This window comes from Harmonia axyridis, chromosome 6, assembly GCF_914767665.1.
Source record: "Harmonia axyridis chromosome 6, icHarAxyr1.1, whole genome shotgun sequence".
Classification (NCBI taxonomy): domain Eukaryota; kingdom Metazoa; phylum Arthropoda; class Insecta; order Coleoptera; family Coccinellidae; genus Harmonia; species Harmonia axyridis.
In genome coordinates this window covers 6,087,709-6,111,325 of record NC_059506.1, presented here as the reverse complement: position 1 = coordinate 6,111,325, position 23,617 = coordinate 6,087,709, and the positions used below count along the sequence as shown (strand labels likewise).

Here is a 23,617-nt window from a genome sequence, read left to right as displayed (position 1 = left end):
TGATTTGAAGAATATTATCTTGGAGCCAAAAAGGTAGTTATCGTTGGCAATAATAATAATAAACACAAATCATGAGATCTTCATTTGAAATGAATGATTTTTTTTCGTTTAATGAAAATTATCATTAGTTATTTTAATTTTCAATGAATTCGGTCCTTACTTGGCGGAAATTCATCATAAATAAAATACACAAAAATACTTTGTTTTTATTTTTATTATTTTTATGGATAAAAATCAAAGTAATGAATAAACCTTTCAAAAATTGATGTGACGTTTTAGGTTCTAGGATTTCTATTCCCGAAAATGTCAATTCTGAAAAAATTAAATTTACAGAATGACATAAATTGTCACTTGAAATTATTGTTTTGTCCAAATTTTAGTTTCCGCAGTCTATACATCCGACATGACTAACCGCATCAAGAGGGAACTAGCCCATGGAGAAGACTACAGATATGAGAAGAGCAAAGACCTGGGTCAACCCATCTTACCTGTCGGATCACCTATGGACATAACTTATTTTATCCATAGGAAGAGACAGGTTGAAAGGGTTGTTGAGACAATCGAAACACCATCGACAGCACCCCACCAACGATTGGGATCTAAAAGTGGTTGCAAGTCCAAATCTGTACCTCATATAAAGAACTCTTTCTGGGAGAGAGCTAAGCTTTCTCATAAGCAGTATCTGGATGTTCTGTCAACGCCACATCTTCTGAGTGAGTACATTACATTTTAGACATTTACAACAGTAAACCTGCTTAGAATCTTAGAAATCACCATTTTCATAACTTTTCTTCAAAAATTCTTACTAAATACTAGTCTGCCATCATTGACAACCATCAGGAATCATTCTAGAATGCTCATTTTCTATGGAAAATAATAAAAAATTGAAAAATACAAAGGGGCGTTTTTGTGAAAATGAACCTACTCAAAATTATTTGAAAATCCTGCTGTAAAATTTATTGTATTTCATTCTAATTGCAATTTATTTGTGAAGACATCAAATTTCATTTGACCATACAAGTATTCCTAAATTGGAGATACAAACGAAAATGACAGATTCAGACATGACAGATCATTTTAAGAAACAGTCCTATAACATGGACCCGCAAACGATTTCTTTTCGAGATACAGATGTTAAAGTTCAAGTAGCACCTTCTTTTAATCATGTGATATGCTATTTCTGAATACAAAAAATGTTGGGGGTGATATTTTTTCTCGAAGCCTGCTTCTTTCCTCCAGACCTTTTTATTGTGAACCACTGGTGGTTTAGAAAAATATAAAAAAAATCTGGTCCTGTCCTATACTTTTTGGTTTTGTCGTATCTGATAGCGATTTCGATAAAAAAAAATTGCAAACAATTCTTTATCGAATTGTTCAATGTTCAACCATCCCACAGACGTCACAGAACTCGAGAACATTGTACAAAAATTGAAAGGCAAATTCACTCAAGATGTGTACGGAATGAACACCATCGTGTTAAAAAAGATATTTCCTCACATATCAGGAGTAGTATGTGAGGTGTTCAATCAATGTCTGGAACAGGGTGTTTTTCCGTCGAAGTTGAAAGCAGCAAGAATCGTGCCAATATTCAAGAAAGGAGATGTCAATGATCCAAACAATTACAGGCCTATATCGGTGCTTCCTGTTCTGTCTAAACTTCTTGAGGAGTTACTCAGGCGGAGGTTGCTGAGTTTCCTGGAGAAAAATAATATCTTGAGTAATGATCAACATGGCTTCACCAAGGGAAAGTCCACCATAACTGCGTTGATAAGTCTTTTGGAAGCAATTACCGATGCCTTGGACGGGAAAGATAAATGCGAAGTGTTGTCCTGCGACCTATCCAAGGCATTCGATTGTGTGGTGAAGGAAATTCTGGTAGACAAGATGGAGTATTACGGTGTTCGGGGTAAGGCTCTTTCCATACTCGAGTCCTTTTTGACAGATAGATCCCAGGTAATTGATTGGAAAGGAATGACTTCGAAGTCATTCCGTGTCTCGCGAGGTGTACCACAGGGCTCCATTCTGGGACCCCTTCTTTTTATCGTCTATACCAATGATCTACCAGCGAATGTACTTACCAGTGAATCTCTGCGTTACGCCGACGATACGAACTTTCTAACTAGGGCAAATTCAATAAATGAAGTGAAACAGCTTTCATCTATGTCGTTGCAGATGGCAGAGGATTGGTTCGCTACTAATGGATTGAAGCTCAACAAAGAAAAAACCCAAAGGATCTGTTTTGGATGTGGTGGAGATACTGAGAGTATAAAGTTGCTCGGTGTAGTTTTTGACAACTCTCTCTCTTGGAACCCGTATATAGATGAGATGTCAGCTAAATTATCTACGGCTATATTTACTATAAGGCGAATGAGGGCCATATCTTCTCCAGACGTTTGCAGATTAACATACTACGCTAATTTCCATTCCATAGCAACCTACAGTATTTTACTGTGGGGTTACAGCTCTGCAGCGAAGAGAGTATTTCTCAAACAAAAGGAGGCAAAAAGAGCCTTATGTGGGGTCTCAAGAACAACAAGCTGCAGGGACCTTTTCAAAAAAGAGAGAATACTTACTTTACCATCTGTGTATATACTGAACAGCCTGTTATATACACTTGAGAATGGCCAAAAGTTTGCTGCTCTGGGGGACTTCCATCAGTATGAAACGAGGAAAAGAGGTGACTTGCTTATTCCACATCACCGTATTAAAAGAACTGAGGTAGTGACAAACCATATGTGTATTAAGTTATTCAACAAGATCCCGAACTATCTGAAGATATTATCAAGAAATCAATTCGCGAAAGTGATGAAGGAGATTCTCATTGAAGAGACCTTTTATTCTGTTGATGAATTTATGTCATTTCAGTTTTAAAAATTTTAATGTGTTATTGTGATTGTTTCAATAATGTTCTCAGAGGCTTTACGAATTCCTCTTATATGTGCATATTCATATTGACTTACCATGTAATGTTTTTTTGATGGTTAAATAAAGTTATTATTATTATAAAGATGAAATTCGTGAAGTTATCGGGGAAATACAACCACAAATGCGCGAATTGGTCCTGGAAAATTCCATCAAAAGTAAATCACCATATACAATGGAAAATGATATTAGCCAAATGGCCGCTGCGCACCATTGTTAATGGTGAAACTTCCTCTTTATATTGAAATCTCTCTGAAAATATACTCGTCTTTTAATATCGAAATGAAACCACTCATTGGAAAAACTCTCATAGATTATTTGATTTATGTTAACCTAAAACACATATATCATTATCGCGATCTATATTACATGAAAGCATGTATGAAATAGTAATTTACGTAACAAGTCCGGAAAATAGGGTTTTTTTGGACGAATAGACAAAATTCCAGGACGAGCGTAAGCGAGTCCTGGAAGTCTGTGAGTCCAAAAAAACCATTTTCGGGCGTGTTACGTACAATATTTTTTCGGCAACCATGTAAAAAAATTATTTTTTCGGCAACCGTCCGGGAAGTGCTCACTTCCCGGACGCTTTTTCTCTGAGAAAGTAGCATTTCCCGGCCTAGTCCGGAAAGTACGTACTTCCCGGACTAGGCCGGAAAAGAATCATAGAATCCATAGCAACCGAGATAACGGCTGACAGTTCATATGAAATAAGTTGTCAAAAATTTGCATGTTTTTTGATCGCAATCGCAATAAAATATGGAAAGCAGCAGCGATAGTGTTATTTTGTCTATTCGTCCAAAAAAACCCTATTTTCCGGACTTGTTACGTAAATTACTATTCTCTGTTTTAGTATCATATAATGAGTTCATTACAGTTCTAAAAACAGTGCTGTAATGAACTCATTCAGCATTGTTTTCTGTTATATTTTTCGTTTTGTGGTTGTCTACACTGACTTCGGATGCTATCAAATTTCAATACATCTCAATTGTCAATATAATATAGGTGATTTGTATATAGTGAAATGATTTGCAACATCATTCGCAATTTCTCATGACTCAAGAATTTAATGCATAATTATAAATTATTTCAAAATTCGAATTACGTCATATGTCACCATTCGTAACAGTCGCACCAACTGCCAAGATTCAATACAAAAGTCACTAAGAAGTATAATATATCACAAAACTTGACTGAAATAGAGAAAATATCGTCTAATACTCGTTGTAGAAGGATGCCAACACTAATGTGTTCGAGAACTCGCTCCTTCGTCGCTCGTTTTCGAATTTCGCATTCGTCTTAGAATAGGAGCCCTTTCTGCAACTTTTTTTAGAATATACCTACTATTATTTAAACACAATGTTTTTCATGAAACTCAATTCATTTCAAAGGTTAAGAAAAGAAGTTTAGTGCTGTAGTTCCTGGTTAATATGATCTTAGCACTTCCAACAAATAATGACCATTGGTTCAAATTTTCAGGCCATGGAGACGACGATATCAAGAAGTTCAAATCGAAAACAACATCGAACATTTGCTCTCCGCGGCTTCTCCAAATGTCCTGTCCCACGAAACGCAGGATCCTGTCAACATGGCAGGACTACGGGGACCATCTTCCCACAGAAACCCTACAAAGGTTCCACGACATGCTTCATACCGATCAGAACATTGACCTGAAGGACGCCAGGAAGTACTTCAAAATGCGCGACCGCCAAAGGAAGAAACTGGCGAAGAAGAGGAGAATGAAAAGGAGGAAGAAGAAATCTTTGCATCACGCCTATTGGCTGAGACATCAAATAGAAGAAACCAGTACAGCCATCATGAATTTTTTCTCCGGTGAACCAAAGTTGGAATTGAGCTACAAACAATTACTGATCTCTGATGCTCTTCTGGTATTGCTGGCGAAGGTTTTGAAGAAGAACAATCCGATACTGAGGTTCAGTCGTAGCGTGTTCAATAGGCAATTGGTGAGGATGGTGGATAAGATGGCTGTTTGGATAGACAGCGTTTCGAAGATTGTGGAGATACAGAGTATAGAAGAGGACGAAGAAGAGCAAGCCGCCGCGCAGTTGTCTGAAAGAGGATCCTCCCTTGGTTCTTCCATAACCATGGGCAGTGCCGGTTCGGGATTAGAGCCTGGTGCCGGTGAATTAGATGAGGGAGGTATGTATAAAACTGAATTTTATGCCTCTCAATCTTTTGGTTTCCACCATTTTCACCAGCAATCTCTTCCGGTCGAGTAGTTTTGATTGGTCTTCTTCATCATCAATACTAACTGCGCTTCTTTCCTTTCTTCTTGGCGGTTTGGACTAATTATCAAAGACACCTCTCAAACCTATCAAGTCCGTAGTTCGTAAACATGACCGGACTAATACTGGATCCCCTCACTAGACAACGTATTTGAGGGTGCTGCTGGATGATTCTGTCAAGTTATCCAACAGGAGGACGCTGTGCTAACTTGAGGAGGGCCGAAGAACCTCAAAATTTCCGGACTTTTTTCATTTTTTCGCTCATAACCTCTAAACTATTATTATTATTATTCGAACTGGGGTCGTTTTGGTTCGGTAAGCCTTCCGGGAACTGCGACCATGCAGATCTTTTGTTCACTACCCTACTCATTCAAAGAAACCCAAGGAAGTCATCAACGACGTTAATAAAATTGTCGACCTCCTTAGGGGCCTTGGCCGTTACCTCTCTGGTATCCAGGACCGGCTTACCCATGTGAATGGTTCTTAGGCCAGCCAGATCCGGACACTTGCATATCAAGTGTTCGGCTGTTTCTGCTTCCGATCCACAGAGCCTGCAAATCTCGTCTGCTGACTTTCCCATACGGTACAAATGATGTTTGTACTGACAGTGCCCCGTCAGCAGTCCCACCATCACCCGAAGCTCGGCTCGCGACAGCTTCAGGGGTTTTTTGCGTAGGTAGGTGAAATCTTCACGAATTTCTTTGCCTGAACAAGTCTAGGAGTGTTAGTCCAGTGGATTGTCAACTCCCATAGCTGAACCGCAGCTTTATATTGGTCTTTTCCTATCCCACAGAAAGGCTCAGGTCCAGCAGGTGTTAACCTTGATGCACTTTTTGCAAGTTCATCTGCTCTTTCATTTCCTTCAACCCCACAGTGCCCTGGTACCCATAGTAGAGTCACCTTATTTCCTCTGGCCAGTTGCTTTATGGTGTTACAGCACTCCCAAGTCAGCAAAGACCCCTGTCAACACGATTCCAGGGATCTCAGCGTAGTTTGGCTGTCCGTGGTGATGTAGATATGCACCCCCTTGAGGTTCATTTTGAGACACTCCTAAGCGCATATATAAACAGCCATTATCTCGGTCTGTAGAATGGAAGGCTCACTTCCCAGGGCTTTAGAGATCCTCAGTTTAGGTCCATATATCCCAATGCCGGTGCCCTTCTCTGTTTTTGATCCATCTGTGAACCATATGGATGACTTTTTGTCCAGACGATTTACGAGACTTATTGCACTAGGACGGTCATTTATAACCGTTTCAAAGGGCGTTTCAAAATCGTAGGTGGTTAGCATAATATCCGATGGTTTTGCGAGAAGGTTTGAATCTAGTTGATTCAGTATCCTCATATGTCCAACCCAGTTTCCAGGAAGGAGCCTTCCATTAAGGGAAATTCTTATTGCTTCGAGCAGGCTAAATTTCCTCACATGTAGGAGTAAGGGAGGCAAGTATAGTATGACCTCCAGTGCTGCCGTGGGAGCTGTGCGGATATCTCCTGTGACACCAATACACGCCAGCCTTTGCAGTTTCTGCAACTTGATGCGTGTGGTTACCTCCTCGGTTCTTTTCCACCATGCTAGAACCTCTAAACTAAGTAGTTTTCGACCAAAACGTTCATTTTTAAAGTTGTAGAGCATTAAATCCGATACAATTAGATCAAAATTATAGTCCAGTAGACAAAGCAAAAAAAGTGGAGTCTGCTGAAAAGAATTCCGATCTCAATGAAACTTCTACAGGTTGTTCAGAGTGTAATGTAGGTCAAATTCCAATATCAATTTCAGTAGCGATATTTCCGCAAGGTAGCTACTATTGGAATTCATTGTTGAATTACCAATAATTTGTTACTATGTCGTTAATGATAATTTGTAAACTATATTCTCATATATAAATATGCATATAAGCCGATATAGGCAGTTCCATAAGAAATGTGCAAGAGAGTTCTAGATTCGACATTACTGTTTCTTCACACGATAACTGGTGTATCTCGTGTAATGTAAAAGTTGGTGATACTATGAATAAACCTCATCTGTTATTCCCTTGAGTATGTGTCTTATTTCACCCTGCATGAACGATAAGACTGGTACCTGGTAAGAACATCACAAGAGGTCTTGTGGGATGACTATGTCAAGTAATCTTACACGACCCTGTGCTTACTTGAGGAGGGCCGAAGAACCCCAACATTTTCGGACTTTATTCGGTTATATCCAATCATTATTTTAATTAATTCTAGGTTTTTATTTATTGATTTTACCTAGTTGATCTGATCCTTAAGGTTCAAAATTATTCTGGGTTGATAGGAATTTACAGTGAGGTGATAACATGCCACGATAACATTGAAATTTCTACTCTTCACAAAAACATAGGCTCTTAGTCAAAGCTACCTCCCCCCTCCACCTTCCTATATTTCAATATGTCGATATTGATGAGTAATCACTATAATTACCATAAAACGGATTGTACTCGTAATTGATAGTTAGAGGATCAAAACCTTTGTTTTTTTGCCAATTTTTGACATATTGAGAAAATTCCTCTAATTTTGATTGGCTGCATCTCGGTTTATATAAGGTTTTGAAAAAAGTTTCTGCAAACAAAAAAAAATCATAGGGAATTCAATTATCTACAAGTTTGAAAATGAACGTTTTGGTCGAAAACTAATCAAGTTAAATGTTATTAGCCAAAAACCAAAAAAAGTCCAAAAATGTTGAGGTTCTTCGGCTCTTTTCAAGTTAGCACAGAGTTCTCGTATTGGATAACTTAGCAGAATCATCCTACAGCACCCTCAAACAACCTCTTAAAGTTTCATTAAGTTCGGAATTTTTTCCAGGTAAAATGTATCTACTGGACTATAAAAATTGCTGAAAAAAACGTTTTAGAATTTTTCGAATATCTCGGGACAGAAACTAAGATGTAGCGAAATATTCAAAATGCTAATTTTTCAGAAACGCCCTGGGACTCGAGAACTAATCAAGATATCTATAATCTGCTTTCTGATATCTTATTATTTCAAAAAAAGCGATCGGAAATCCTCGAAGATTTTTTCTCTAAGTCTTACAGTTCTCGAGATGTTTTCAGTGAGCATCGAATTTGGGACACTTGTACTCAGTTCACCCTTGCATACAGAGTGGCCACTTTTTCAATGGGATTGTATAGGTAACTTTTAAACCATAAGAGTTGGAAGGTCGGTCAACTGGAGAAAAAGTTGCATTCATAGAAGCATTTCAAGCAGTTCAAACAAATTGAGATTATCAGGGCCGGTTATTGAGATATCATAAGAAAAGTGAATTCTGTCATTTTGATTTTTCTTTTTTTTCCCACTTTATTTCAAATATCATCAAAAAATGTTACAGGAATTTTTTATTCGACAGTAAAATATCCTCAATTTGACGTAATCAGATTTCGTATCCAACGTTTCGTACTCTCTAGGCCACCCTCAACCTATTTTTTTTCAATAAGGACCTGCAAATTTTATGACCCTTTTCAAAATATCTTTTAACGCTGAATTCAACGATATATCATACAATGTCATTCAAAGTTGATTTTCAGGTGATTTTGACCCTCTTCCAAATTTCTTTGGGTAAGATCTGTATTACATTTAGGTACCTTTAGTTTAATTAACAACATGTAATACATTTCGATGAGAAAATCAACTTACTCATCTTGAACTAAATGGAACATATTAGAATCAAAGCAAGAAACAAGTAATAATTATTCACATATTTCAATTCATAATAATTGAACGAAAGTATCATTTAATGAAAGGAAAATCAGATGATTATTCGAAAGTTAATGAAAATGAATGAAGTAAGTGTTCGAAATGTCCACCATTTTGTAAAATGCACTTTACGGTTCTGAAACCCATACTTCTTATACATTTGCTTATTTTTCGTCTTCTTGAATACCTTCCAATACATTCTCAATCTTCTCGCGAGGAATGACTATTGTTGGATTTGTCATTTGTTCCCTTGAAACAAATGACAGAATAGAACTTTATTTTGATATCGTTACGATATAATTTTTGCAAGGCTTGATATTCAAATTTGAAATCATTGTATTCGCGTCTCTTGACTATTTCATCAACAGCAGTTTTTGATAAATTGCATTCACTGGCCACAGTTCTCGATTTTTTTTTTCTGTGATGAGTAAGTTGATTTTCTTATCGAAATGTATTGTTTGTTGTTAATTAAACTGAAAGTAAATGTAATACAGATCCGATTCAAAGAAATTTGGATAAGGGTCAAAATCACCTGGAAATCAACTTTGAATGACATTCGTCTTCAAAAGTTATTTCGAAAATTGTCACAAAATATGCAGGTCCGTATTGAAAAAATGAGGTTGAGGGTGGCCCAGAGAGTACGAAACGTTGGATACGTCAAATTGAGGATAATTTACTGTCGAATAAAAAATTCCTGTAACATTTTTTGATAATATTTGAAATAAAGTGGGAAAAAAAGAAAAATCAAAATGACAGAATTTACTTTTCTTAGGATATCTCAATTACCGGCCCTGATAATCTCGATTTGTTTGAACTGCTTGATAATGCTTCTATGAATGCAACTTTTTCTCCATTTGACCGACCTTCTTACTCTTATGGTTTAAAAGTTACCAATACAATCCCATTGAAAAAGTGGCCACTCTGTATATTAATAGTAAAAATATGAATGGTTTTTATTTTTTTTTTAGAAGGTGAAGAAATGGAAGGAGAAGTTTGGCCTGTGACCAGCTTCGATAGGCTGATCCAGATCCTCGCCCATGCTTCTCCAAGTTATCTCGGTGGAGCTGTAGAGGATCTCGAAAATCTAACGCGAAACGAGCTCCTCAATAAAATAAAGGTGTTGAACAAGGATTACAGTGGCGCAGACACACCTGGGGAGATACTGAAGAAGATTCTGATGGAGTGGGCTATGCACAATTCGCCTAGTCAGGTAATTCACTCAAGTTTGATTCTATTGAACCTTGCTTTGACATTTGAGCAACATTCCGATGAAACGTCACACAGAACTCTATTTTCTCGCCGAATTTTATTAAAATGAATATTGCATACCCTGAGAAGTTGTTTCTATCACCCAGTTGCAGGAACGTTCATTAAAATTTAATGACACATTAAAATTTTAATCCTCCATAGAATGGCGCAGATACCCTATAAGGTTCCTCGTATTGTAGGATCGAAATTTTAAAGAAGCCACTAAATTTTTATGAACGTTCCTGCTACTAGGTGTATGAGAGCTACTGAATAAATCCCATTATATTACAAATATAGGCTGTTTTTTTCGAAGTATATAACTTTAAGTTACTGTTCAAGATGGCGACCGATTTAACAGCTGTCAAGTGATTTATTCTCAGTTTGGTTTGGCAAATCATCACGAATAGACGCCTCCATCCCATACATATGCATATTCCTCTGCATGAAAATAAAAAAATTACATGATAATTTTCAGGTCGATGTGCGAGTTATGAAGAAAATTGAGGATGTCTCCGAATTATTGGCCGCCATGTTGGCAGCCGAGGACGTGTATGGAATGATGGGCACCTTACCCATACAAGAAGGTCCTGGAAGTGTTAAAGGAAGTGCCGCAATAGGTGCTTCCGATATAATGTCTGCTATGGAATTCGGGGAGGATGGTGAACCTTTACCAGGTAACAAAGCATTGAGAAGTACTCAAAAATTTAATCCCTGAACCACACGGTCACACACCAATACTCGATCAATACTGATTTGCTTTCAGATCATTTAAATATAATATATTTTCTATTCGTATGGAGAGGCAATATGGTTGAATTGAAGACTTAAACTTCACAAATAGTTTCCATGGAAAACCTTTTTCCATAAAAAGGTTTTCATTTATTCAGTGACTCACGAAATTTTAAAGGATCTATGATCAAAAATTTTTTTTGTATACGAAAAATTGTTAATCAAACAAATTTTCTTCCAAATTTCATTGCACCTTCATCAAAATGAAATCCATCTGGAATAACACACTTAATAAAATCCCTATTTTATTATGCCTTTCAAAGACTCTACTGTTCATCCCATAAGTGACAACTTAAACCGGGAGAAGAAAAAAAATCACATGATGCTAAGTCTGGCCAATACGGTTCTGTACGAGGATATATGGGAGTTTTATCAAATAATCCAGGATCATTCGTGCTTTGTAATATGACGCGTTTCTTATTGTGCAACATTCAATTGTCATCGTTCACGATAATCACAGAATATAGCGAATATAACTGAGATTACCTCCAATTCTTGATCTACTCATTGTCTTACCTTCCATTTTTTTTGAATAGATTTATGTTTCTGTTCTCTTCTTGAAATGTTGAATCATTTTTTAGATTTTCCCTTCTAGTTTTAAAATCCAAACCATCTTCTTTAACTGTTTTTTCTTTTATTTCAATAGTTGCATCACATTATCTGCATCTTTTATATAATCAATTTTTCTTCATCGAGACCTTTCTTATTTTATTTCTCATATTATATAAATCAAATTTTGAATACTCCATTTTACAACTTCACTAATGAACTCTAGTTTTGCTACTTTTTTGTTGCTTTTTAGTTATATCTTCATTTTTCATTTTACTTAGGTCAACAAGTTTTTTCCGCATTCTTCCTTTCTCAGTTTCAATTTTTTTTCGTTGTGTTCTGTTATCTTATTTTCTTCATGAAGCACTTCTGCTTCGTTTTCGAGCATTACATTGACAGAAAGTAAATTCTTAGTTTTAGAACTAGTAGGGGAGAGTTAGATAATACCGAGCCACTAAGGACTTGCACCTATAATTAGGAAACTATTTGATATTGAAAGAAACAAAATTGAGTAATTAGTAGGACAGGTCCAGGTACACATACCGCATAACAAAAACTTCTAAAATTCAAACAAAAAATATTTATTGTCAATTTACAAAAAAAGGAAAGGCGCGGTATTGTCAAACTGGTCGATAATATCGTGCCCAGGTTCGACAAATTCGTGCCCACATTGTTTTCACACAAATGGGTTAGTAACAAAAGTACCTAATATGAAATAAAGTAACAAAAGTACCTAAAATGAAAAAAATGAATAATATCTTTCTGAGTAATTTTCCTGCGTGAAGATAAGGAGACCCAAATCTTTTTCTAAAAATTAAATCAGTATATGAAGAATCAATCGATATATGAAGAATCAATTAACGAAAACTCAAAGTCTTTATGACAACAAAACGTAAATATTTTTTATAACTTGAAGTCTTAGTAAATTTTCGTCCAAAGTTCATAGCAGCTGTCTTTATTTTACTCCCGTTTCGAATAGCCTCAAGTGCAGGCTTCTTATTTTAGGGATTGACAATATCGCGCCCCGGCGCGGAATAATCAAACTTGATCATTTTATTTTTTAAACACAAAATTTTATGGAAAATATTATAGTACGTGAAAAAGTATTCGGTCATTAATTCTACAGTGTACACTGCATTAAAAATGAATAGTATCAAAGTATTACAATATAAATACAATATAACAATACCTCTTACTGAAAGTACGCGAAAAATTATAGGGAGTGACGAAAAAACTTCTACAGCCCTTGCTATTTTTGTCGTTGAGTGGACCGTAATGGCGCTGAGCGGGGGAGGGTGTAGACATGTCCAGCTTCGATGATTACACACTACATCGCAGAAAAAGTGGATAGTTTTTGAATAACGCTGACGCGCGGAATTATCAACCGCGCGGTATTATCCAACTTTCCCCTAACAGTAAAAATTCCAATTAATCTTCCTTTTCCAATGGCTTTCATTTTATTATTTTTCTTTCCTACTTCACTCCCACTTTCTTCGAAATGCGGGAGTTTTTATTATCGGTTATATGATGCTACAACCAAAATTCACTATGACGATCTCCCTTGAATCTGGAGAAGTATGTGAAGTAATGCTGCAGTTTTATATTTTGTCTATTATTATTATTTATCTATTGCCTTTCATTTGTAGTTTTAGGCTTGGGTCCAGTGTTAACAAACTCATATCAAACTAACCTAGTTCTATATTTTTCCCTCTTCTTTCTCCAGTTCTGACCATTCTTATTTCTCAAGTCCAACAAAAGTGGCTCGAAAACACCTCCCTCAGGCACACCCATCAACATCTCTGCATCCAATGACATATTTTTGAAATCGTGAAAACGTCGAAATTTGAGCCGAGTCGACGTCATTTGCGGGAAGTTTCACTTTATTGGTTCAATTTGAAGAAATCTGCTGCCGAGGCGCATCGGTTGCTTCAGGAAGCTTATGGAGAAGGTTGTATCGATGATTCAAGTGTTCGCGGATGGTTTCGACGCTTCAAAAGTGGCGATTTCGACGTGGAAGACAAGGAGCGTTCCCGGCGGCCGCAAATCTTTGAAGATCAAGAATTGGCGACTTTGCTTGATGAAGATTCGTGTCAAACGCAAGAAGAACTTGCTGAAGCATTGGGAGTTGACCGAACAACCATTTCCAAGCGTTTGAAAGCCATGGGAATGATCCAAAAGCAAGGAAATTGGGTGCCGTACGAACTGAAGCTGAGAGACGTCGAACGGCGTTTTTTCACTTGCGAACAGCTGCTTCAGCGACATAAAAGAAAGGGTTTTCTGCATCGTATCGTGACTGGCGATGAAAAGTGGATCCGTTACGATAATCAGAAGCGAAGAAAATCATGGGGACTACCCGGCCATGCATCATGATCGACGGCCAAGCCAAATATTCATGGCGCCAAGCTCATGCTCTGTATATGGTGGGACCAGCTAGGTGTGGTTTACTATGAGCTTCTGAAACCGAATGAAAGGATCACAGGCGAGGTCTATCGACGACAATTGATGCGTTTGAGCCGCGCACTGCGAGAAAAACGGCCACAATACTCCGACAGGCACGACAAAGTTATTTTGCAACATGACAATGCTCGCCCACATGTTGCACAGCCGGTGAAAACATACTTAGAAACGCTCAAATGGGAAGTCCTACCCCACCCGCCGTATAGTCCAGACATTGCTCCGTCTGATTACCATCTCTTCAGATCGATGACGCATGGCCTGGCTGACCAGCACTTCCATTCCTACGAGGAAGCCAAAAAATGGATAGAGGCCAAACCGGTCGAATTTTTTCGCAACGGGATTTGTATGTTGCCAGAAAGATGGGGAAAAGTTGTAGCTAGCGATGGCCAATACTTTCAATAATTCATTTGTAACCATTTTTTCACAATAAAGGCTCAAAATTTGAAAAAAAAACGGGAAAGACTTATTCACACACCTGATATATTCAACACTTAATCACTCTAGAAACCCTCTATTAACGATCTCGTAAACAGTTCCTCATAACATCCAGTTGTCTATGTCTTATTCCATAAAGCTCAAGTTTTCTCGAAAACTCCACAATCGAAAGCCTTAGAGAAATGAAGCCTTGGAAAAATAAACGTAATCCGTATCGTTGATCAGGGATTCAAAATTGCCTTGCGCCTCAGGCCTCATGTAGTGGTCTCTTCCTCCGCCACTATAACTTGGATATCCAAAAACGAATCTGTCTCTAACTTTCACCTAAAACCCTTTTCTTCTCCGCAGGCACGGTAACAGAAGTCATTGCTCCAGACGGTTCGGTGCAATTGGGAGTTGTGGACGATAACGGCGAAGTCCTTCCTGTCCAGATGACCCCAAGCGGCAACCTGATACCGACGGTCTACGACAAGAACGGGAAAGTGGTGAACCAGCTGTTCGACGAGGACGGTAAGCTCCTGGAAGTGACCTTCAACAGATACGGAGTGCCGGAGCCGGACACCTACAACGGACCATTGTTCGACGACGTGAAATACGCCCACGAGCTCATCTACAACGAGAAGGGAAGGATAATCCCGCAGTGCTATGACAAGGACGGCAACCCCATCGGTGCAGCTTACGATGAGAACGGGAATCCGATAATGTTCGGTCCGGATGGACAACCTTTGTCTGTACCGCCAGGTGAATATTATGTTTTTCCAAACCTAAAATGTCTCGCCATTCATCAACTATGTGTGGCAATACTTTTGTTGTTGATCTGCCTCTCTTAGGGCCGGTTTCATAATTGAAAGTAAAGTCTCCTTTTCCGTAAAAAGTCTCCTTCACAAACGAACCGTATTCCATAAAACAATTTCAACCAACGTTGAAGAAAGCTTCATCATAAAGTCTGGATAGTGGTCCTTTATAACAAGAAAAAGGATCTTTTTGTTCACGCATGATCAATGGGGGCTTCCGTTTCTCTGCTCACCAGTTGGCTCCACTGTAGCGTGAGGCCTGCCAAAGTTTGCTCTGAAGAGCAATAATTAATAATACTATCCCATGATAATTTAATTGAACAGGGTGGGCAAATAAGCGAGGTGAGCGGCTATATCTCAGGATCCACTCATTGTAGAGACTTGCGGTAAAAATTTTATCACTAAAGTGTTAAAGAAAACACACTAGTAATCGTCGGGTAGAAAAATGAATTCCACTCGAAAATGTTTCATATGAAGTTGAAGAAAAAATATCATCTCTGTAATCCTTGGAAAATTCTCTATCTTTTTGAATTGTCACTTTCGAATTTACGACATCAAATAAGGGTAGGTGAAAGGGAGAAATCTGACTGATTGAAGTGCCTGTAACTTCAGTTTGGCTCAAAATTTGTGAGAAAATCAGATCTCGTCTGAAAGATAATATCTTGTTGATTGAGGACAAAATATACTCATGATAAATTTGTTTTTGCTGCTTTCGATAGGGGGCGATATGTCATAAGTTCATTGTTTTGTTCATTTTACTTTGAAATGTCAAATGTAATGATAGTATTTTCTTAACAGAAACAGAAGTTCCATCAAATTTGCATGAAAAAACCTAAAGGTCGCAAAGCGATAGTTTCAGGCGTTCTGAAGTTATGGCCGAAAGAAGATATTCTTCAACTGAAGCACGGCGAAAAACCAAATTGTTCTGATAGAAACAGAAATCCCATCAAATTTGTATGAAAAACCCAAAAGGTCGCAAAGCGATAGCTTCAGGCGTTCTGGAGTTATGGCCGAAAAAAGATTTTCTTCAACTGATGCACTGAAAAAAACCAAATTGTGTCTTCAAGTTCTAAGAGAAACAAAAATCTTGTGTCTTCTTTCGGCCATAACTCCAGAACGCTTGAAGCTATCGCTTTGCGACCTTCTGGTTTTTTCATACAAATTTAATCGGTTTTCTGTTTTTTCATGCAAATTTGATGGAACTTCTGTTTCAGTTAAAAAAATCCTATCATTAAATTTGAAATTTCGGAGTAAAATGAACAAAATAATGAAATTCTGACTTAGCGCCCCCTATCGAAAGTAGCAAAAACAAATTTATCATGAGTATATTTTGTCCTCAATCAATAAGATATTATCTCTTAGACGAGATCTAATTTGCTCAAAAATGTTGAGACAAATTAAAGTTACAGGCATTTCATTCAGTCAGATTTCTCCCTTTCCCCTAATCTTATTTGATGTCGTAAAATCGGAAGTGACAATTCAAAAAGATAGAGAATTTTCCAAGGATTACAGTGATGATATTTTTTCTTCAACTTCATATGAAACATTTTCAAGTAAAATTCATTTTTCTACTCGACGATAGCTATTACGCCCCCTAGCGGTAGAGGTATGAACTTCAAAACAATTTCCAGTGTGTTTTCTTGTAAACTTTTGTGGTAAAATTTTTTACCGTAAGTCTCTATGATGAGTGAATCCTGAGATATAGTCGCTTACCTCTCTTATTTGCCCACCCTGTACAGTATCACAAGTATTTTCAAGGCGTGGATCAACACATATCATTTCTTTTCCGTTTGGTTACATTGCCTTTTTTTATCTCAAATGTGAGGTTTAAGCTTTTTTTTAGGGAAACAACTCAGTTTAATTTTTTGTGGGTTCATACCATAGCTGTTTTTTCGGTAGATGTTTTTTTAATTCCCCATTCAGAATGCTCCTTGAACCTTGAAATTGAATAGTATACACAAGCTATGTTTTTGCAAACTGCTTTTGTCCTTTTACCAGCAGCACACTCACACATACTCTGAACAATTTTTTTCTTTTTGTCAACAGAATTTCAATTTCCATGAAATATTACCAAATGCAAGCAATAAATTACTAGATTTTAGAATAACCTAGGAAACTTTACAATTACGAATAAAAAGACTCTAATTATGTTTATGGAACCGGGGCCACTTTAAAGCTACTTTCAAAGGCGACCTTCTTATAGAACGGTCTTTAGCAAGAGGAGCCTTTTTGCATGGATTATGGAACTGGCCCTTACTATCCAGCCATATCTTGAAGGAAACGTTGTGTATGCTACACAAAATAATTAGATTTATCAAACGAACGAGTGATTCCTGGGATGTTCAGGGTGAATACAAAAAATGTGGAGAGCTTTTCCGACTTGCCAATAATGAGCATCTTACCAGCTCTATGCAAGTTTATGAAGAAGACTCTCTCGTGAAGCAGATATATGCCCTTTTTCTAAAAAAAAAAAACTACCAGATTTTATCAGGCAGATTTCCCCAAGACCTTCCGGACATCTACGACAGCTTTGGCTACCGTAACTGACTCTATATTGGAAAATTTGGGTACAAAACTTTCATTAGGTTCAAAAATGATTTCTGTGGTTTCACTCCTCTTGCTCTGATTAGATCTTATTCAGCTTCAGCTAAACTTTCGCCTAATAAAGACGATTATTATTATTATTACTTCGGAGTCGGACGTCAGAGTATAGTTCAGGTTGATGGTTGTGTTTCTGGGTCTATGCTTTTTCGTTCCGGGGTTCAGCAAGGTTCGATTTTGAGGCCACTTTTGCCTCATATGCCGCAAATTTGCTTGACGATTTAATGTTTTGTCATGCCCAGGCTCATGTTGATGATAAGCAGCAGCTGCTTTCCTCTTTTGATATGAGTCAGCTTGGGGTGGCTTCTCGGAGGAACATTGATAGTGTATATAATATAGCAGCTTCACATAATCTAAAGCCAAATATCAATAAATGAGACTATTCTAGTTTTTCCAATTCTCGTCAGTACAAAATTCCAACTAATTTTTTCTATCTGCAGAAAGATGTTAATAATATTCGTTTCTGAACATTACAGGATAGTTTTTAAAATTTGTCATCATGCCTATTACCCCTTCCCATTTAAGATTGATACAAATTGATTGGAACCAATCGTAAAAAATGTCTCCTTACTAACCAAAGTTGTACTTCTTTTTGATTTTTTTCTGATTTTGCATGGGCAGGTGGTATTTTTTCTAATTGACACACTGTATGTCAATCAAGGTTCAGTTAGCGAATTAAATTTTGAATTATAATCTATTATTTCTATAATACTCACCTCACTCACATCAATACTAGGAATTGAGTAGATATTTCATTTGAAATGAAAAAAAAATATATATTTACAGGAGCTACGACCAAAATGGTTAATGGTAAGTTAGTTATTGTTGGTCCAGATGGAGAAGAAATCGGCGCCGAAGAGGAGGGAACCATCGCCGAAGGAGGGGAACAAATTGAAGACGTTGAAAAAGAACTGGAAAGTCGAGGTGAAGTAGGAGAAGATGAAATGGGCATGGAGGGAGAAAACTTGGAGGAGGTGGAAGAAGAAGAAGAGGAGGAAGGTGAAACAACTGAGACGGAAGAAGAGGAGAAGAAATCGGGAGAGGAAGGAGGTAGGAATTTCAATCATTTCTCCTTTCTCTTCATATCCTCTTTTCAGAGGCAGTTTCACAGTGGGGGCACTTTTTCTGCTAGACCCATTCAAAATGTGGTGCTTCCTGAGGAATAATGCCCTGGAAAGAATCTAGTGATATATCCAGTATAACAAATTATTCCTGAGATCAATATACTTCTTAGATCTCGCAGTGTCAAAGTTTTGAAGAAACATTTTGGAATCATCCAAGCCATTAAGATTCTGGCAGAGTGTTTCTCTTTATTTTATAGTTGAAATTTATAAGTTATAGATAGTAGTAAGGTTTTTTCTCACTGAAGATTTATTCACTTATCTTTTTGGCAAGACCAACCCCCTCCTCGTCGTTTTCGCTTAGTCTCATTATCAAAACGTACTATTACCTCCTTCAAAATTCAATCTCTCTTTTTCCTTTTCACCTATGATATTTTTTAATTTCCACAGAAGAAGAAGAAGAAGAAACCTCAGCGGCGGGTAGCAGGGAGTCCATGATAACGGTCATCAAGGGTCACAAGCCGAAGAAGATCTACGAGCATTCCAACGACACCGTGTGCTGCCTGTCGCTGAAGATATGGGCGGTCTGGTTGCTCGAGATCACGCACAACGCGCACAACTGGACCAAATGGGTGAGCAACATCATCGGGCAGATCCGGGAGTTCGCCGCCATCCTTAGGGGCGAGGTGTTGCTGCCTAACGGGCAGAAGAAGGTGCTGTTCAAGGACGACTGGAACAAGTTCGTGGACGGCATGAACGACGACGTCATCGCCTGGAGACAGTACTGCAGGCACGTGAACGATCTCACCAACAACATCGTGCAGAAGTTCCACGGCAAGAAGGTTCACTGTTGCGAGAAATGCCTGCAGGATCATCTGATCAAGAACGTTGTGACGGCGCACGACACCATGAGATCTCTGACGGAGGCGCTGAACTGCGCAGGTAAGATTTTCTGTTGCTATGAAAGTGCTTGTAATGTAAATAGTATATTGTGCAACAAGTGGGGAAAGTCCAACTTTTCTCACGAGTGTGGAAGTTTGTGGCACAAGCCTAAAAGGCGAGTGCCGCAAACACACGAGCGAGAAAAGGACTTTCTCCACATGTTGCACACTATACTTTTCCTACAACTGCACAAATTTCAATAATTCAAGTAATAGACTTGATTCGAATCAAAATGGCCTTCGTTGACAGTAAGTGCTAATTTATTGCGTTTCCATACAAACGACTCAAAAGCCCAATTTCATTGGTCTACCAAGTGAGGTGTGGGCAAAGTGCCGTGAGGAATAATATTTCCCACAGTATGAGCAATACATAGTTTTGCAATTGAGTAAGCTATGCAGAATACGCTACTTTTCATAGCAGTTGTGGGAAAATACATATAAATATCAAAATTATGACTTCATTGTGTCAAAACCTTCACTATCCGATTAACCTCTTCTTTTTCGTCTCGTAAAACATTTTCAGCTGACAAAATATTAAAATGAATTCCCGAAAAGTTGAAATTGTGATTTGCATATCCATTTCATAGAAGAGTAATAGACGATTATGTCCGTCTGTAAACACGATAACACTCGTGTTTACAGACGGACATAATCGTCTATTACTCTTCTATGAAATGGATATGCAAATCACAATTTCAACTTTTCGAGAATTTCGAGAATTTGAACAAACAAGTATAGAATTCTGCCTTCACGCAGTGCTTTTCTCATTTTTATTTTTGCGTATTGTAGGAACTATAATGACGGTAAAAGGTCGAGTGGGGACGAAAGTATGATACCTAGATAGAGCAACACGAATAAGACCAATGGCCCCCACTCGACCTTTTACCGTCATTATAGTTCCTACAATACGCAAAAAAAAAATGAGAAAAGCACTGCGTGAAGGCAGAATTCTATACTTGTTTGTTCAAATTCATATTCATTTAATTCTCACGAAAATCTGAACAAAAGCCTGTCACAATCTTCCTGGTTTCTGTGGCATGCCATGGAAACATTGAATGACGCGATACTCTCAACACAAAGTTTAGTCCAATCAATATGTGTTTTTCACAGTAAAGTTTTGGGGTAGTTTTTTCTACGATTTTATATGTTTATTGGCAATGAAAGGACCTCTCTTCGGGGAACCGTCTTGTTGATCACGTTTATACCCTACGACGCATAAACTTAATCAAGCAATAAAGTGACTCTATTGTGGGTACCAGGGTTCTGTGGTGTTGAAGGAAACTAAAAAGCCGATGAACTTGCAAAAAGTGCATCAAGGATAACACCTGCTGGACCTGGCCTTTCTGTGGCTAGGAAAAGATCAATATAAAGCAGCGGTCCAGTAATGGGAGTTGAATAACAGGATAACCCACTGGACAAACACTCCTGGACTTACTCAGGCCAAGAAATTCTTGATCATTTCACCTACCTACACCAGAAAGCTCTTGAATCCGGCACGAGCCGAGCTTCGGGTGATAGTGGGACTGCTGACGGGGCACTGTCCGTACAAACATCATTTGTACCGTATGGAAAGATCAGCAGATGAGATTTGCAGGCTCTATGGATCAGAAGCAGAAACAACTGAACACATGGTATCCAAGTGTCCAGAGCTGGCTGGCCTAAGAACCATTCGTATGGGGAAACCAGTCCTGAATACCCGAGAAGTAACAGCCAAGGCCCCTAAGGATGTTGTCAGTTTTATCAACGTCATTGACGGCCTTCTTAGGTTTCATTAATGAGTAAGGTAGAGAACAAAAGATCTACATGGTCGCAGTTCTCGAAAGGCTTACCCGGTTCAAATAATAATATATTTATTGGAGTGCTGAGGTTTTCCACCGAAATTTCATGACGGAACATTGAAAAAAATGCAAAAAAGGTTTTTTGCATATAACTCGGAAAATATCAATTTGTTTCATTAAGGTTTATTTGTCCGATAAACCGTTCTGGCTCAAACGATAGTTGGAAATTGGATTATTTTATCTGTTTCTACAAAAATCCACTTTTTCTACTCCAAAACTTCAATTTACTATTGTCTTCTACTTAATAATTTCTTCTTCCAATACAATCTAGATGGGATTGAACTATAAAGCCATTATCACTTCGGAAAAAAGACTTTTCAAAATAACTTTTTGAATTCAATATTTCATTATATTGATTACAATGAATATATTGGGGAAATATTACCGTCGTAAAATTTATACAATAGGGTGATTACCCTATTGTATAAAAAAAAATTGAATTTGATTAAATTCAAATTTTTTATAGGATAACCTTCCTATAAAAAAATTTAAACGAAAAATTAATATTTTCCGTGTTATATCAAAAACTGACAAAAAATTGAATTTTTTACCTTTTATGAATTTTTTTAATGTTCCGTCACAAAATTCCGATGGCAAATCTCAAATTCTGATTTGGCACAAAAACCATATAAAATCGAAAAAATCTACCCCAAAATGTGGGTTTTTGCAGAGACAGATAAAATACGCCAATTTTCATCTATCATTTGAACCAGAACGGTTTATCGGAAAAAAAACTCAATGAAAAATATTTGTTGGAAATTTTATATACTTTGTTTTTGTATAGGAAGGTCGTTCACCAAAATTTGATATATTCCGAGTAATATGCAAAAAACGGCAAAAAATAAAAAAATTAACCTTTTTTTACATTTTTTCAATGTTGCCTCACGAAATTTTGGTGGCAAACCTAAGATTCGGATTCAGCACCAAAAAACATATAGAATCGAAGAAATTAACTACCCCAAATATTTTTCGTGAGGGTCCTTTATGAGCACAAATTCACTGGACTATTTTTGATATATGCCATTATATATCGGCACCAAATCAATGAAAAACGACATTCTGCATTGAAATTTTACCGATATCAATATATCTTAAAAATCATTTCATGAACTTAACACCGCACTAAAATATCTTCATGAACCAAAAATTTCAGTAAGATCTGACTGATAGATTCTGGAATATCGAAATTTTACAAAAAAAATTCAAAAACTTCACAGATGGACTATTACCAGAAAAAAAATTTGATCTCCCAATTATATAATCTCCTCGAACTTTAGCATAAAAATTTGTTTTGCTATTTTGCAAATTATTTATAAATTTCATTTCGAATAGATGGGTATTTTTCTATTCAGATATGAACTATCTAACGGATTTATACTATTTACGAACCCAACAGAACCTACCCTGAAAATTTTAAATCTCCAGCACATTTCGTTCGAGAGTTATTCTGTATACGGCGAATGGCCGGACGGACAGAATCAATTTCAACCTCGAATTCGATGGAAGTGTGGTCGAAATGAGGCCTGCCACTCCATTAAAACAAACGCTCAAAAATGAGACCAAGTTTCTTTTATGTCAATGCATTTATTGGTTTTTGTATTAATTTTTTTGTTATTTGATAATGTCTACTGATATCAACTTTCTTTCAGGCTACTGGCAAAGATGTCTCGATGAAATCGTTCGAGCAACCACGAAACTGACGGAAATCAAGCCAAGTACAGCAGAATTTTCTAGTGACGAGGAAACAGGTTGGTCATACAGCTCATCGTCAGATGAGGGTAAAGACAGCCGATACTGTTACACGAAGAGAAGAAAATTGACACCTTCGCCAACTTGGAAGAAAATAAGAGATACCCCTTGCAGTTGTCCATGTAAATTGAAACAGTTATTTCCAAAAGAACATCATAAATCAAGTGATGAACCTTGTGGATGTGTGGATACAAGTAAACTTCATGATCCTCGAGTTAGTTGTCGGTGAACGAACACATACATTTGTTTTTTAAGGATCAAATAAATGTTTATAATGTTA

At 37.4% G+C, this 23,617-nt stretch overlaps 1 protein-coding gene across 2 annotated transcripts; it reads left to right on the top strand.

Annotated features, from left to right (window-relative positions):
* Positions 1 to 316: 316 nt before the first annotated feature.
* LOC123682800 lies at positions 317 to 23,617 on the top strand. Of its 2 annotated transcripts, none has more exons than XM_045621591.1 (8): positions 317 to 713; positions 4,402 to 5,082; positions 9,844 to 10,085; positions 10,599 to 10,797; positions 14,702 to 15,094; positions 18,535 to 18,798; positions 19,263 to 19,751; positions 23,238 to 23,617. In XM_045621591.1, the coding sequence occupies exons 1-8, from the start codon at positions 404 to 406 to the stop codon at positions 23,564 to 23,566; spliced, it is 2,907 nt and encodes a 968-aa protein (XP_045477547.1). In that variant the 5' UTR covers positions 317 to 403; the 3' UTR covers positions 23,567 to 23,617. The 2 variants fall into 2 exon arrangements, with proteins under 2 accessions (XP_045477547.1, XP_045477546.1); XM_045621590.1 differs by having other exon boundaries at positions 318 to 713; positions 19,260 to 19,751.